At 37.6% G+C, this 17,008-nt stretch overlaps 1 protein-coding gene across 2 annotated transcripts in view; it reads left to right on the top strand.

Moving 5' to 3' along the window:
• The window catches only part of LOC135653050 (villin-2-like), a 31,806-nt gene extending 22,280 nt beyond the window's left edge, over positions 1-9,526 (top strand). The window contains exons 15-23 of one of the 2 annotated variants that reach the window (XM_065174486.1): positions 161-289; positions 1,905-2,052; positions 2,186-2,196; positions 2,295-2,435; positions 2,512-2,637; positions 5,320-5,385; positions 7,707-8,187; positions 8,676-8,908; positions 9,047-9,526. In XM_065174486.1, the coding sequence (XP_065030558.1) occupies positions 161-289; positions 1,905-2,052; positions 2,186-2,196; positions 2,295-2,435; positions 2,512-2,637; positions 5,320-5,385; positions 7,707-8,187; positions 8,676-8,908; positions 9,047-9,160 (1,449 nt within the window). In that variant the 3' untranslated portion in view covers positions 9,161-9,526. Of the gene's footprint in view, positions 1-160; positions 290-1,904; positions 2,197-2,294; positions 2,436-2,511; positions 2,638-5,319; positions 5,386-7,706; positions 8,188-8,675; positions 8,909-9,046 lie in introns of those variants that run through there. The other variant, XM_065174485.1, reaches the window with a different exon arrangement.
• Positions 9,527-17,008: the final 7,482 nt, after the last annotated feature.

Raw genomic sequence — 17,008 nt, 5'->3', positions numbered from 1 at the left:
TAGAATGCTATTGTTATTATGTAAAATAAAATTGATATACAAGTACTGTCTCCAAAATTATTATATTAGTAGAACATCCTATCTTTTCAATCATCTTTTAATATAGGTGGGGCCCTCTAGCAGTCTAAAGTTATATCAACTTATGCTTTCTTGGCATTAGGTGGCAGCATCTTTAAGCTCCAACGATTGTTTTCTTTTGCAATCTGGGAGTTCTCTATTTGCTTGGAATGGAAACTCAAGTACTACTCAACAACAGCAATGGGCTGCAAGAGTCGCAGAATTTTTGAAGGTATAATATCTAAATTCACTGCCTTGCTTTTCTTAGTGCCACTTTGTGAATCTCGTGAATTTCCCGTTATTATATTATTGATCAAAAGCTTTCATTCACAGATGAAAGCTCATTCATTTATTGACCAGTTTGAAATCTTCTTCTCCTTATTATTTTTCAAATGTTTATTTCCGTCTGGAGCTTCTTCAGTGTATTTTAAGCACTGTTTTTGCAGGCTGGTATCCTTTCTACAAGGATTGAGGTTTTCAAAAACTATTGGTAGCTATATAGTATGTTTCACCTTTAATTTTTTATCGATATCAGGAACTGCTTCTTCTTTGAAATTCCTCTTAGATCTGATGGACATTTGATTACATTACATTAGTCTTTCACTTTTATGTACAAATAGGTGTTATAGAATCATGGAAAATCGAAAGAGCTGGTGAATAGGGCCCTGAAGATTAGTGGATTGTGTTATTATTACTGAACATTTTTGCAGCTCAATATTGGTGATAATATGGTCTTGAATGAAGATGGAAAAGTTCTGAAGTAACGGTCAAGTCTGACGCTGGATAACACATGATGAAGCTTACAGTGTATTGACTGGTCAGTGGACTAGGATGCTACATCAGTATGGTCAGTCAGTGTACAGTAGTTTACTTAAATACAATGTTAAGTAAACAGGAGCCTTATGACCTGTTTGTTTGGACTGGTTCAACCATATAAGCTTACTGAAATCTCGTGGCCAACAAAGGCTGCTTAGAACTTGGTCCCTTATTGTAATGGTAGTTCCATGCAGTATGGGCAGTATTTAATGAGATTAGAAAGCTTACTATCTGCTTAAGAAAATCACCTTTGCTAAAGCTTGTTTGAGCTATTACTTAATGGTATATACTTGTCCTTTTGAGTTTCGAGTAACCATTATTCTTTCATCAGTGAGACTGTAATTGGCAGCGGAAATAAATTTTAAATAGAACCCGTTAATTGTTGTTAAATTTTTTGGTCTATCTCTCATGTGTTTTTGTGTTAATATTTTGTTGTACATGTATGGAAATTATTTGCTTATGATATATAATTTACAGGTTCTCACCATACATTGCTATTTCATTTGAACCAGTGAATACCTTACTGCTAGTCTGTTTTATTGTCTTTTTAATTAGGTTTATCCACTTACCTCCAGCCACCTCTCTTTCTCTCGCTTCTCACACGATTTCTTTGTGTTCATCTCCCTTGTGCCATCCACTGCCACTGGTCCATCTGGTACTACTCTTGTCGTCCATCTGGTACTCCTCCCACTAACACCAATCCAATAAAATTCACGTTGGCTACTTTTAGTTGTAGTGAACAACAACTAGCTTGAGTTAAAAAAGTATAACAAAATATAAAATTCCTAAAATAACAAAAATATTCTTACCAACATAACGAGTTTTTAATGATGGCAGTCACAGTTTCCAGTTAAACTCAAGAGATTAACTATGAGGATGTTTTTGCAAGATTTTAGGTTTTCAGGGATTTATTTATTTATAAATATATGCTAAACTTCAATTTTGATGGTGAAATATGAAATCACTGACTTTGGGGTTTAAATAGAAATTTTTGGAATTTTCTTATAACTAATTATCTATTTTTTCAACAGCCGGGTGTTGCACTGAAGCACACCAAGGAGGGAACGGAGAGCTCGGCTTTCTGGTTTGCTCTTGGTGGAAAACAAAGCTATACTAGCAAAAAGGTCATTCAAGATATTGTTAGTGATCCTCACCTGTACACCATCTCATATGTTAAAGGTTGGTCTCATTTTCTAAGTGAAGCCTATTTTTTTTTCCTTTGTGTTGCTTTTGATATAATCATATACATGTGGATTTACATCTTCATTGCTGAATCTGATGTCTTCATATTGTTCATATGATGATTCTCCAGGAAACCTTGAGGTATGCAACTTATCCTGCATTCAATGAACATTTGATGTTTCAAACTCTTTACTTCTCAATTGCTCATATTATTTATAGATTCTCCATCTCTCTTGTAGTTCACTGAAGTTTTCAATTTTTCTCAAGATGATTTACTGACTGAGGACATGTTGATACTTGATACCCATTCTGAGGTCTTTGTTTGGGTTGGTCAGTATGTGGATTCCAAGGAGAAACAAAAGGCATTTCATATTGGACAGGTATAACCACTGAATTTTCCTTCTTTCCGTGAATATTTTTTTTGAACTATCTCACTATTTGTCTTTTCTTTTTCAGAAATACGTTGACCTTGCAGTATCACTAGAAGGTTTATCCTCTGATGTGCCGATTTATGTAGTCATAGAAGGTTATGAACCATGTTTCTTCACGACATACTTCTCTTGGAATAGTGCAAAGGCAATTGTAAGTTCTAATGGCACTGAGCATTACTATGTCTGTTCTTATGAAATATTGCTTCATATGCAGTGAAATGAGTGACATACTGATGGCATAAAATTAGAATAGAAGCATCCAAAAGGAAACATACTTATGAAAATTTATTGAAATTGCAATCACATATTTGAGCATTAGATTTTATTGGAGGGTAGATTTTTGGATGAGTGCTAAAGATGCCAAGAGTACCTAGATATTTTATTGACTGGTGAAAGATGCTACAAAAGTACCTAAACATTACAAGAATTAACATCCTATAGAGAGCTTTTCATTATTGGCATCAAGGATTGAAATTTCGTACTATACCCGAGTTTCGAGATTCGCTCGGTATCGTACAATACTATATACTGAGCAGTATATTTCGATATACCGCTCAGTGTATATATATATATATATATATATATATATATATATATATATATATATATATAAAAGAGTACAAACGGTTTCTTCTCCCCACGGGTGTAGAAAAACGCGGCGACATTGCCTCTTTTTTGCCCCCGCGAGGAGAAGGTGGGGAGAAGAAACCGTTTCCTTCTCCCCGTGCAAAAAAAGGGCGACAAGGCGATGTCGCCACCTCGTTTCTTTTACCTGCATGGGAAGAAACGCCACCTTGACGATGCTCGGTTTCTTCTCCCTACAACGTCGCCGAGGATTCTTCTCCCCGCTGGGATGAGGAGAAGTCACCGATGACGTCGAGGCCTCATTGCCTCAGACGAGGAGGGAGAGCGGTGTCGGATCTCCAGGTTCTCTTCTTCTCCCTCTTCTTTCTTCTCCATCGGCTAATACTACCCGGTAGTGGGCGGTGACAACCGATTTAGGGTGGTAACAAGGCAGAAACAACCCCAATCGACGGTACCACCCGGTAGCCGGCGGTCCGTGTACCGATCTGCTTGCGGACCAATACATATTGCCCGGTACGAAGGGTGGCAATGGCGGGGGAGCGAGAGATGAGCTCACCCATGGCTAGATCCCCATCGGATCTGGCTACCGTGGGAGCATTATGGAGTGCCTTGCTGGCGATGAGTTCGAGCTAGGGACAAAGGCGACCCGTCGCATCCTCACCTGCTCCGCCATCACCCCCTTTCCGTCTCTCGAGATGGAAAGGGGGTGATGGTTTCTTCTTCTTTTAAGAAGAAACCATCCTCACCTGCATGTGAGATGGTTTCTTCTTAAAAGAAGGGTGTACCGCTTGGTATGTTATACCGTACCGTACTGAGCAAAACTCGATACACTAGTACAGTATGAAATTAAAAACCTTATTTAGTGGTGCAATGAATGTTTCCATATGACATTACATCTTACGCTACTATGATTTGCTTTATACAGATTCTAATATTGAATGAATTTTTTGGGATCTATTAATATTTTGAGAAATTTCCTTTGAAAATCGAAACAAGTTATCACAAGGATATTTAACATATACAAATAAGACTTCTATAGACCAAAATTAGGCTTTGTTAGGAACCTATGCTAACTTGTCCTTCATCACAAGAGGGTCCAATTATTTGTTAAATGTTGTCATGTAACCAGTTTTGTATTACATATCGATATTCTTTTGTACTTTTGAGTTTTATGCATTATGATTTGCAATATTATTGGTTGGTTATTAAAGATTGTTCTTTAGTAATGAATGAAATTACGTAGGTCATATTCATCCACTCTCACCTCCATTTACAATTGTTTACTGTTCCCAAGTTCACTAGAATAGTCTGTTGTGTGTTCACCCTGTTATGATATTCTAAATCATCTCTATAATCAATAATCTGCGGTGTGCTCTCCCTGTTGATCATGTATATCATCTCAATACCAAAAGGATTTCTAATAAACACATGCATACACAGATTGAAAACTATACCATGACTTGGAATTTCTTGAATTAATAGTCATGGTTGCCCTTTGGACACTAGTCCTTGAACATATGGAAAGTTTCATAAAGGCACTTAAACATAATTAATATTTCAATTAAGTCCTACTATCAGCTTCCATATATAAGCCTTACCTAAAAGTTGGCCTGGCCATTTTGACTTGTCAATCTGGCATAAATGATGAATGTCGGTGAATGATTTTTTTCAAATGTGTGTGTTCTGATTGGTAAGTCAGGGTGAGTTAAGTATGTGTGCCCCTTATCTTTAGTTTTTATATCAACTCATCAGATATTTTCTTGCTGACATTTATAGGAGTTTAGCAAGTTGTTTTAATGTGAACATAAGTTAACTAAAACATCAATTGAAATGTAGGGAGTTGTTTGGCAAAAATTGAAGTTTAGGGACTGAGCTCCAAAGTGCAAGGATTACAAGTATAATTTTCCATTTCTGGAATAAACATATGCAAGAATTTACATTCTATTTATTGTCGAAGCTTTTCTCGCGACTGGCTTGTTGTTAACTATACATTACTTCATCACATGAACAGTAGCTTCAATTTATCTGCAATTAACATGTGATAGTTTTGGCAGTTCCATGTTGCAAATCTGAATGTGTTACAGACAACTAAAAATGTATCAGAAGCTACTAGCGTATATAGTCATACAAGTAATTTTTTATGTCACAATAAATCCCCTGTTTATTTGGTTCATGCATTTTGATTTTTACGCTTGTTCTTGGGACTAGTACATTTTAAGTTCTAAACAATGCTTCTTATGTAAAATAGGCTCAAGGAAATTCTTTCCAGAAGAAACTTTCACTTCTTTTTGGTCCAGTGATGCATGTTTCAGAGGTAAATTTTAACAAGTTTTGTACTTGAGGAAAGTGTAAATCCCCATGTTTTATTTTAGTCATAGGACTTGTCTCTACCAATTCATGCAAATACTATATTAGCTCTTTATTTGATACTTCAGAGGTTCAGCTAAAAGCTCTTTATTTGATACTATCTTACATGCAAATGCTTAATATGTAAGTAGTTGTTTGTTAACTATTGTACCCTAGTTATGATATAGAGTAAGAGTTTAGCTACCTGGACTTGACCTGGTGGGTGTCTACAGTCCATACTGTTCCTTGATCACTGCAGCGCATGCCACATATTACCTTGTGCCAATAATACATGGCAATGTCAGGTTTAACATCTGCATGAAGTTGGCACACATCAGTATATTCTGTTTTTGATGTTGTCATTTAGATCGTCTTTAGCAAAGAGATTCACAATTTAATGCCATCTCTTGTGGTTAATAGTCACGGTGTGCTTGCTGTTGCATAACATGGCAATACTGAATTTTACAAAATAAAATTCTTTTTGAACCTAAGAAGTTGCCTAGTCTCCCATTTTGGCACCCCATCGACCACCTAATTTGAGACACCCACACCCAACAGAAGCTCGGCAGTGACAGCAGCCCAAGCTCCTATGTTTGCAATTCATTTTTATTAACCTTGATATCTCAAGTTCTCAACAACCTCATTTCCAATAACAATAATTTTCTGTAAATTCTTTTCCTATCTACACAAAATATGATGTTTTAAGTATAGCAAGTCCAATAACTCCCTTACAAAGTTTATTTTTATTCTAAGGTGCACAACATGACCAAAGTTCCCTTTTTTTATTCTAAGGTGCACAACATAACTCCCTTATTTTTATTCTACACAAAATATGATGTGTTAAGCAGTAGATTACTATTATGAACACATTGTACAAAAAGACTGTATTTTCCTTCATGGTTCTAAATAATGCCTAGATCGATCCATACCAGTGGTATTCCTAGTCCGACAGCAAATTGGCACGCTGTCCAGCCCTTTTTTGGCAGTCTGGTCTAGTTTAGGTTCTTTTGTTTTTTTAGAGTTAAAAACCCTCTTTCTTTTGAACTATTGCCTGCCTCCCTCACGATCCCTCATTACGTTCATCATCGGCCTAGGTACTCTTCCTCCACCTCCTCTTCTCCTTCTCCTACCGCCCTCTGCGGTACCATGACATGTATTGGCATACCATATATCAGTTTGCCAATATGACTCTAACATGTCCTGGTCTGGACAGTGATTGGTATGGGTTCAGTACCTTGAGATCTTAAAGAATGCTTACCTTTAACTTAAACTGAGTGATGGACCCCTCAACACTTAACTTCAACTCTAATTTGGATGATGGGTCCCATATAACCATAGTACCTCTCTAATTACCATCCAAGTGCAGTGTTGACTAATGCACAAGAAGCTATAGTTAAGGACTTTCTTTGGAGTGTTTGCAAGATTCCTTATTGCAACATCTTTCTTCTTGATTGTCACATCCCTATTTGTTTTTAATTGCTAAGAGTCTCTCCTCTGCTTTGCTTTTCTTCTATGTTTGCTTCTTTGTCTATGAACATTGCAACAGTGACAGCTATGTTGGATGTAGTGGCTACAAATAGCATGTCTTCTTCTCATTCACAATCATGGTTTTTTTTTTCCACTTTTCCCCCACTTCTTCCCTTCTCTTCTTCCTTCTCTCAGTCTACCACCTATGGCAGCAGCAATCTTTTTTACTTTCTTTTTATTTTTCTTTTTTGGAAATTCACAAATCAATTGGAATTGACAGTAATCGACCAACATATGTGAGTCATATTGATGGTAATATTGACTCACTTTTGGTGATTGGACCAAAAAAATAAACCAAAATTTTCATGCCTATATGGAAAACACGTCACTGGGTCAGGACTCTTCTCGTCTCATTTTTAGGCCTCCCGTACTGTCTTCAGGCCTTCCTCCACAGAGCTGGCACCAAATCGCATGGAGGTGATGTGAGTTGCTACTTGTTCATGACTAATCTTAAACGGCTGCTGAGAAGAGTCTTAAACCCTTCAAGCCTTTTTCTGACCAAATTGGTCCATTTTGGACTCAGAAAAAGCCAGTTCAGTCATTAGAATTTTCTTCCATATCAAGCTGAGGACTTCCATAGGAAGCCTTAAACAACCTCCAACTGGTTCTTAATTTCTTGCCAGAACAAACCATCACTTTAGTCAATGTATTAGGCTACCCTTTTGCAAGTAAATTCTAGAAATCACTGGCTGTCCTGATAGTACTTAATCGTGATCTAAGTTTAATGCTACTATATAACTTGCTCATTGTGGTCTACTGCAGTCTAACAAGCCTAATAATGTGAATCATAATGGACCAACACAAAGAGCATCAGCTTTAGCAGCCCTCTCCTCTGCATTCAATCCATCTTCAAGCAGTTTGCCGCAGTCAAACAACAAGCCTAATAATGTGAATCATGGTGGACCCACTCAGCGAGCTACAGCTTTAGCAGCCCTCACTTCCGCATTCAATCCATCTTCAAGCAGTTTGCCACAATCAAACTACAAAGCTAATGATGTGAATCACGATGGACCCACTCAAAGAGCATCAGCTTTAGCAGCCCTATCCTCCGCATTCAATCCAACTTCAAGCACCAAAACTTTAGTTCCAAAGCCATCAGGTCCAAGACAAGGGTCACAGCGAGCAGCTGCAGTTGCTGCACTATCTTCCGTTTTGACTGCTGAACACAAAAGCGCTGATTCTGATACTTCTACTGCAAGAATCAGCAGAAGCCCTTCTCCAGGCCCAAGAGTGGCTGTCACTGGTACAATATCTTGAACTGATAATTTGATGTTTTCTACGATATGTAATTTTTTCTTGTTCCACTGGAAAATAGTGCTGTCTCGGCATAAATTACAAGGATTACCTAGGTTTAACAATAAGGTTCTATTGCCGTTAATGCCTAGACTATAGATATGACATAATTATATGAACATTCATTTGTCAGTAAATTTTGGAAAAATGAAGTATGCGTGGGTTTCTGAAGTGGTGAATGTTCAACCTGAAAAACTGCAATACGGACACAACCATCTTGATGGTCTGAACTGTTACTATTTCTCATAAAGAGTCTGTTTAAGGTGTAATCCTAACCATTTATGGCATTGTCATTTCCTTAAATGAATTAAGGTGTCCAGAGAAGATTATTACGTCTTTTATTACAACTTACAAGACCTAAGATATTTGTATCAACGTAAGATCCTAATCTTAATATTTGCATTTGTTTTAAATGCTGACAAGAGTTAGCTCTTGCAGTTCCTTTGAGAACTCAAAGTGTGGACTCGGGGTTGGAAAATCTTCTGGAGTCTTCTGCAGGAAAGGAAACCATCGAACTAGACGGTTATCAATCAGAGAACAATGTTCTTGATACAGAGGCAACAGAAGATTCGAATAAAGGTGAACCAGGTGGTGAATGTACATATAGTTACGAGCAGCTGAGAGCCACGTCCAGCAATCCTGTCAGAGGAATCGATTATAAACGGAGAGAGGTTTCTGTCACAGAATTTATTTGCTTCTAAAATCTTATATTTATTCCAAAATGGGAGGTTCTTGAAATTTTGATAATTCAATTATACGTATAGCTTCTTCTATTCCAACTTTATATGCTTTACTTTCCACTTTTGTAGGTTTACTTATCTGATGCCGAGTTCCAAACCGTTTTCGGTATGACTAAAGAATTATTTTATCAACAACCTCAGTGGAAGCAGGATGTTCAGAAAAGAAAGAAGGAACTCTTCTAAGCATTGGTCCGGAGGGCTGAAAACGAACATTCTTCTAAGCATGTGCACTTCAGAGTGGCAGGTTTATCCTATTTGCTCAGTTTCATATATTGCTTATTTGGATTGTTTTGCCTCCTGGTCTGTCTTGCTATTCCTCAGTGATTAGTGCTTGATTGCTAGGGTGAGTCTATGCTTGGATGGGATCAGTGTTTGGAAATTGGAAGTATATGTTTTACTACGCTTGGTCATTACGGTATGGTCCATATGTATATTTTTAAGGTTTTGTACATGTGGACACAATCTAGCTGGTTATCGTCTTGCATCAAACTTACTCATGCTTCTCCTGTTCCTACTTAATCTAATAATGATGTAAGTTTTGCCTCATAATTGTTCTTGCACAGAATGGCCATTGTCCACCAGAAAAAAGAATCCATAAATTTGTAAATGTTCATTCTTATTATTAGTGTGATGTGAAAGTTTTTCTCATTCCTCGCTCACGTATGTCAAATATATACTGTATTTTGTTATTTTTTGTGCATGTGGTCCGGGGCATAATAGAGCTTCCTACATATTGTTGGCCGATAAGAGTCGTGCCTTGCGTGAACAATTACAAGAAATTGAAGAGATTTTCCATGACATGAGGCTGATACAATAGGCACTTAACCACCGTAACTCTCCTAGTAGATCGATAAGGGAAGAATAATCCTTGGCTAATCTTGTCTCAAGGTCTAATTACGAGGCTAATCAAGGAGTCGACCGTTACCTATTATAGTAAATCACTTTAACTATAATACATGTCTTGATTCACAAGAACAAAAAAGTTCAAATGTCATCCTGACAGATCCAGCACCTGATTCAAGCCACCTGTTCCATACGTAGGTTAGGTTAAATTAAGATTATGGTCATGAGTGAGACAGTTTTTCTTTTCTTCAAAAACGAAAAGTTATGATCAACTCTCTCAACACGGTTTGACCTAATCACTCAGATCCAAATCCAACCTGCAGAATCTAATGAACCCCATGACTATAAACTTCCATCTCTGTGTATAACTTAAACACCCAATCATTGATATGTGTTAGGTGATTTCGTTATCGATATCAGAGTCAACCCGACAGAAATAGTGACTAAAGTGTACTTCGATATGGCTCCGAGGTAAAGGTGTCGATCTCGCAAGTTGCTATCTTTCATGAGTTTTTCGCTCTCAATCATCATGTGTGATATAATAAAAATCTATTTTTGGGAAACCATTTTCTATTCTATTTTTTTTGTTGTGCATGTGATGCTCTCTCAGATTTCCCAATATGTTCAAGTGGTGTTGGTCATATTTGGGTCGATTCTCGATATGTCTCTTGGCGACTATACAAACACTTCGGGATAGGCCTTGTCCAGATGTGTCTCGATCAGTGACTCCATCAACTCTAGATGTAGGAGGGACTAACCAAAATTTCGAGAGTCTATCGACGATGCCTTAGGTTGGACCTTTTTGGATATGGCAACTATTGTCTGATAGCACTAGTGACACAGGAGTGTCTAATTTACTACAATCTGATTATATGAGCCTTGATTATGATCTAGTATCTTTTTCAGTCAATAATGATGCCTCATAATCTTTATTTCAGCACACTAAAAAATGACAGCTCATCAGCATATTCTCTGCACAAAGTTAAAGCTGTTTCAAGGTGCTTTTCTTCAAGACAAAGGAATGCATTAAAGGAGTTGGTTGACGCTGTGAACATTTCTTCATTACCAATGAGTGCATTAAAATAGTTGGTTAGAAGTTGTAAACACTTAATTTCGAAATTCCCTATACATGAAGGGTTGTTTCATGCACTAGTATTTATTTTGGTGTTTAGGACTTAGAAAGGACTTTAGAAAACTGAGGATATTGGCAGAAGCTCTCTTGGAGTGCTCTTTTGAACTCTGTATCTCTTGGATGCGTCCTTGAGTGGTGAGTCTTTCGCTTTCAGTTATGTATCCTTGTTTATTATCATTAGGGTGGTGATCTTCTGTATCCCTTTTGATTTTTAAACTTGGTGATGAGCTATATATCATTTTATCGAAGTTTCTTCAAAAGTGCGTTCCTTGCCTTTTGTGACATTTTCTATCTGAACAACTGTTATATCAGTTTTCTATCGACATCCATTCTGCATTTTTTTCCTCCCCGGTATCAGTTTGGTATCAGAGCTAAAGGCTAGAGGTCATGGCAAGGCGGAATGAAAAAGATGTAGTTGGTGAAGGTAGCGACCATGGAGATGACGCTGAGTCGTTGAGGCTGCAGCTACAAAAATTGCTGCGTAGCCTACAAGAAAAAAATGAAATAATCGACGAACTTCAAAGTAGACACAACCAGCATGAAAATGACGCTCGATAGTTTACTTCTGATGATGAAACACCTCATCTTCCAAGGGAGTCAAGAAGATGTCGGAGAAGAAATGAAGTCCAAGACGAGTGGCAGAATAAATATAATCCCAGATTTGATATTCCAGAATTTGAAGGGAAAATAAATGTTGATGACTTTATCGATTGGCTTAATACAGTAGAAAGAATCTTCGATTTTCATGAACCACCAGAACAAAAGAAGGTCAAACTTGTGGCACTCAAACTCAGGCGGAATGCATCTTTTTGGTGGGAAAATCTGAAGAAACAAAGAGAACGTGAGGGGAAGAGTAAGATCGTTACATGGGAGAAAATGAAAAGGGAGCTAAAGAGAAAATATTTACCTGATAATTATAGACAAGAGATCTTTCTCAAAATACATGATTTCAAGCAAAAAGATCTTAGTGTGGAGGAGTACACTGCAGAATTTGATAATTTGATGTTAAAAGGAGAGCTTGTGGAACCGGAAGAGCAAACAATTGCAAGATACTTAGGAGGTCTAAAGTATGAGATTGCTAAAGTTGTTCAGCTACAGCCATATTGGTCTTTAAATGATGTGAGCAAGCTGGCATTAAAAGTTGAAAAGCAACAGAAGTTTGAAAAGAGTTTTCGGTATGACTCAAAAGAAGGCTACACAAAAGGAGGAAGTTCCAAGCCTACTGTCCAAAGCAAGGTGATATCGAAGGTGCAAGAAAAGGGTGAAGAGTCTGCTGGCAACAAAAAAACACCTAATTCTTCTACCCCAAGTGGTCGAAAATGCTTCAAATGTCATGGTTTTGGGCATATTGCTTCGGATTGTCCAAATAGGAGGATTGTAACTTTGGTTGAAGATCATAGTGATGGAGGCGAAGATGAAGCTGACGACGAACCAAAATACGATGATGATGAGGAAGAGATTACTTATGCTGATCATGGTTTGTCTATTGTATTGCAACGTAGTTTACAAGTGTCATATGTGGCCGACGATGAAAGTTGGGTGAGAAAAAATGTGTTTCACACTAAATGCACTTCTCTTGGCAAGGTGTGCTTGGTGATCATCGACAGTGGCAGTTTTGAGAACGTGGTTTCTTTGGAGATGGTGCAGAAGCTGAAGTTGGATACGATCCCTCATCCACATCCATACCAATTATGTTGGTTGCAAAAAGGAAATGACATCAAGGTAACTAAAAGATGTTTAGTTTCATTTTCTATTGGCAAGTATTATAAAGATAAAGTGTGGTGTGATGTTGCCCCTATGGATGCTTGTCATTTACTATTGGGAAGACCTTGGCATTATGATAGAAGAGTGTTGTATGATGGTTATAAACATACTTATTCTTTTAAAGTGAATGAAAAGAAGATTATCTTAGCTCCATTACAACCTTCCGAAATCAGTGCGCCAAAGAAGGAAGTTAGTGCTTTTATTTCTTATAGAGAATGCAGATATGAATTGGACAAGGGCGGTCATGTTTTAGCCCTAATGGTAGTAGAGGAGAACGAACAACATAAGGAGACACCGAAGATCATGCAACCAATTCTAGAAGAATTTCAAGATGTTATACCGGAAGAAATTCCACATGGCCTTCCACCTTTGAGAGACATTCAACATCACATTGATCTTATTCCGGGGGCTGTTCTACCTAATAAGGCTGCGTACAGAATGAGTCCTAAAGAACATGAAGAACTTCAAAGGCAAGTTGATGAATTGGTTAAAAAAGGGTTAATCCGGGAGAGCATGAGTCCTTGTGCGGTTCCTGCTTTGTTAGTGCCTAAGAAGGATGGTTCTTGGAGAATGTGCGTGGACAGTCGCACCATCAATAAAATCATAGTGGACTATCGCTTTCCTATTCCAAGGTTAGATGACTTACTTGATCAATTGTGTGGTGCTTGTATTTTCTCAAAAATTGATTTGAGGAGTGGCTATCACCAAATAAGAATGAGGCTCGGAGATGAGTGGAAAACAGCGTTTAAAACTAGAGAAGGCTTATATGAATGGTTAGTTATGCCATTTGGACTATCTAATGCTCCTAGCACATTCATGAGATTTATGAATCACATACTTAAGCCATGCATTGGAATATTTGTTGTAGTTTATTTTGACGATATATTGGTGTACAGCAAGAGTGTAGAGGAGCATATGAGTCATCTGAAAGAAATCTTTCTTATTTTGAGACAGCAAAAACTTTATGCTAATCTAAAGAAATGTGATTTCTTTACTTCTAGTGTGGTGTTTTTGGGGTATGTTGTTTCAAAAGATGGAATCATGATGGATCAAAGTAAGGTTGAAGCTATTCTCAATTGGCCAACACCTGCTTCATTACATGATGTGAGGAGTTTCCATGGCTTAACATCTTTTTATAGAAGATTCATCAAGAGTTTCAGCTCTATTGTGGCTCCAATCACCGAATGTCTGAAATGTGACAAATTCAAATGGACTAGTGAGGCTAACAATGCTTTTGAGCTTTTGAAAAAAAAGGTTACTGAGGCTCCTATCTTAGTTCTACCAAATTTTGATAATGTGTTTGAAGTTGAATGTGATGCATCTAATGTGGGAATTGGTGCTGTTTTGAGTCAAGACGGAAGGCCCATTGCATTTTTTAGTGAAAAGCTGAATGATACAAGAAAGAAATACTCTACTTATGATAAGGAGTTTTATGCGATTTATCGAGCTTTGTCTCATTGGAGTCAATATCTTCTCGCCAAGCCATTTGTTCTATATTCTGATCACGAGGCATTAAAGTTCATTAATCATCAGCACAAGCTAAACAAGAGGCATGCAGCTTGGGTGGAGTTCTTACAATCTTACAACTTTACAATCAAGCACAAATCTGGTGTTCAAAATGTAGTTGCTGACGCATTGAGCAGAAAGCATTCTTTATTATCAGCAATGGAAGTCAAAGTGGTTGGATTTGAAACATTCAAAGATCTATATGAGAATGATGTGGATTTTGGCTCGATATGGCAGAATTGCAAATCAGGTTCCTTTTAACAATTTTCGATCTTTGATGGTTTTCTTTTTCGAGCTAATGCTTTATGTGTTCCAACTTGTTCTTTGAGACAAGTAATTCTAGCTGAAGCTCATGGTGGTGTTTTGGGAGGACATTTCGGTAGGGACAAGACTCTAGCTCTTGTTCAATCAAATTTCTACTAGCCTAAAATGTTCAGAGATGTGGATAGACATGTGAAGCAATGCCGATTATGTCATTTGGCAAAAATAAGAAGTCAAAATTCTGGGTTGTACACTCCATTGCCAGTGCCAAATGCTCTATGGGAGGATGTGAGTCTTGATTTCGTTTTGGGACTGCCAAGAATTCAAAGGAACAAGGATTCTATCATGGTTATTGTTGATAGATTTTCAAAAATGTCTCACTTTGTTCCATGCAATAAATCAAATGATGCATCTCATATTGCTGATTTATATTTTAAGGAGATTGTTAAATTGCATGGTATTCCAAGAACTATGGTGTCTGATCGAGATTCAAAATTTGTTAGTCATTTTTGGAGAACTCTTTGGAGGAAGCTAGGTACTTCTTTGAATTTCAGCAGCTCGCATCATCCATAAACCGATGGGCAAACTGAGGTAACAAACCGAAGCTTGGGAAATTTACTTAGAAGCTATGTTGGCAAGAATATTAAGCAATGGGATGTCATTCTTCCACAAATTGAGTTTGCTTACAATCGTTCTATGCATCATAGTATTGGTAAGAGTCCTTTTGAGGTAGTTTATGGTGCTAATCCTGCTGGTCCTTTGGACTTAATCCCTCACTCTATAACAAAGCAATTTAGTGGAGATGCTGATGAAAGAGTTAAGCAGATAAAGAAGCTGCATGAGGGTGTGAAAGCAACCATTGAGAAGCAAAATGAGAGGTACATGCATGCTGCCAACAAACACAGAAAACATGTGGAGTTTAATGCAGGTGATTTGGTCTGGATTCATCTAAGGAAGGAGAGGTTTCCACCGGGCAAATTTGGAAAATTGAAACCAAAGGCTGATGGTCCATTCAAGGTGCTTAAGAGAATTGGCAGAAATGCTTATGAGATAGAGCTACCTGAAGATTACGGAGTATCCCCAACATTTAATGTGGCTGATTTGAGTCCTTTTTATAATCATGTTGATGAATCAAACGAAGACTTGAGGACAAGTCTCATTCAACCGGGGGAGATTGACACGGGAGTGTCTAATTTGCTACAATCTGATTATATGAGCCTTGATTATGATCTAGTATCTTTTTCAGTCAATAATGATGCCTCATAATCTTTATCTCAGCACACTAAAAAATGACAGCTCATCAGCATATTCTCTGCACAAAGTTAAAGCTGTTTCAAGGTGCTTTTCTTCAAGACAAAGGAATGCATTAAAGGAGTTGGTTGACAGCTGTGAACATTTCTTCATTACCAATGAGTGCATTAAAATAGTTGGTTAGAAGCTGTAAACACTTAATTTCGAAATTCTCTATGCATGAAGGGTTGTTTCATGCACTAGTATTTATTTTGGTGTTTAGGACTTAGAAAGGACTTTAGAAAACTGAGGATATTGGCAGAAGCTCTCTTAGAGTGCTCTTTTGAACTCTGTATCTCTTGGATGCGTCCTTGAGTGGTGAGTCTTTCGCTTTCAGTTCTGTATCCTTGTTTATTATCATTAGGGTGGTGATCTTCTGTATCCCTTTTGATTTTTAAACTTGGTGGTGAGCTATATATCGTTTTATCGAAGTTTCTTCAAAAGTGCGTTCCTTGCCTTTTGTGACATTTTCTATCTGAACAACTGTTATATCGGTTTTCTATCGACATCCATTCTGCATTTTTTTCCTCCCCGGTATCAACTAGTGAGACTCCCTCGTATTACCTCTCAACTCCCCAATGTTGATCCTTGTTCGAAATTTTATCACCATGTAATATGCCGAAACCATTGCCTTCAGCATATTAAGTTGTGGGTCGACCTAAGATGGCATTGTGTATAAGGGGATATCAACCACAATGAATTTAGTTATCACTATTTTGGAGCAAAGCTCATCTCCAAACGTGATGTGTAGGCTTATAGTTCCAAGAGAGGATATGGAGTTACCAATGAACCTTATCAACGAAGAAGTCATAAGCGTGAGATCATTAGTCAAGAGCTCAAGTTTTTCAAAAACGTCAAAATAAAGGATATCGATAAAGCTACCTATGTCGATCATAACCCTCTTCACTTGGGGATTAATCATTCTTATAGAGACCATCAAGGCATCGCTATGGTTTAGGTCGAGGTACTCTATCTCTTTTTCCTTGAAGGTTATTTTCAAGTTGTCTTCTCATCTTGAGCACTTTTCAATGATAGCTTGGACGTAGGCTTTGTAATTCGATAAGATGTCTCCTCCCGAGGTGTCCCCAACAAATGAGTTCTTCGATTTGTTCTTTCAAATCGCGATAGTCCTCTATGCCATGGCCATAATCGTGATGGAAATAACAACACTTGGATTTATCTCTCGTCTCCGATAGTGTCTTCGATAGTTACAAAATTTTTAATAATCATTTTTC

Source organism: Musa acuminata, chromosome BXJ3-11 (genome assembly GCF_036884655.1).
Source record: "Musa acuminata AAA Group cultivar baxijiao chromosome BXJ3-11, Cavendish_Baxijiao_AAA, whole genome shotgun sequence".
Lineage (NCBI taxonomy): Eukaryota > Viridiplantae > Streptophyta > Magnoliopsida > Zingiberales > Musaceae > Musa > Musa acuminata.
This window is presented reverse-complemented; position numbering and strand designations above follow the sequence as displayed.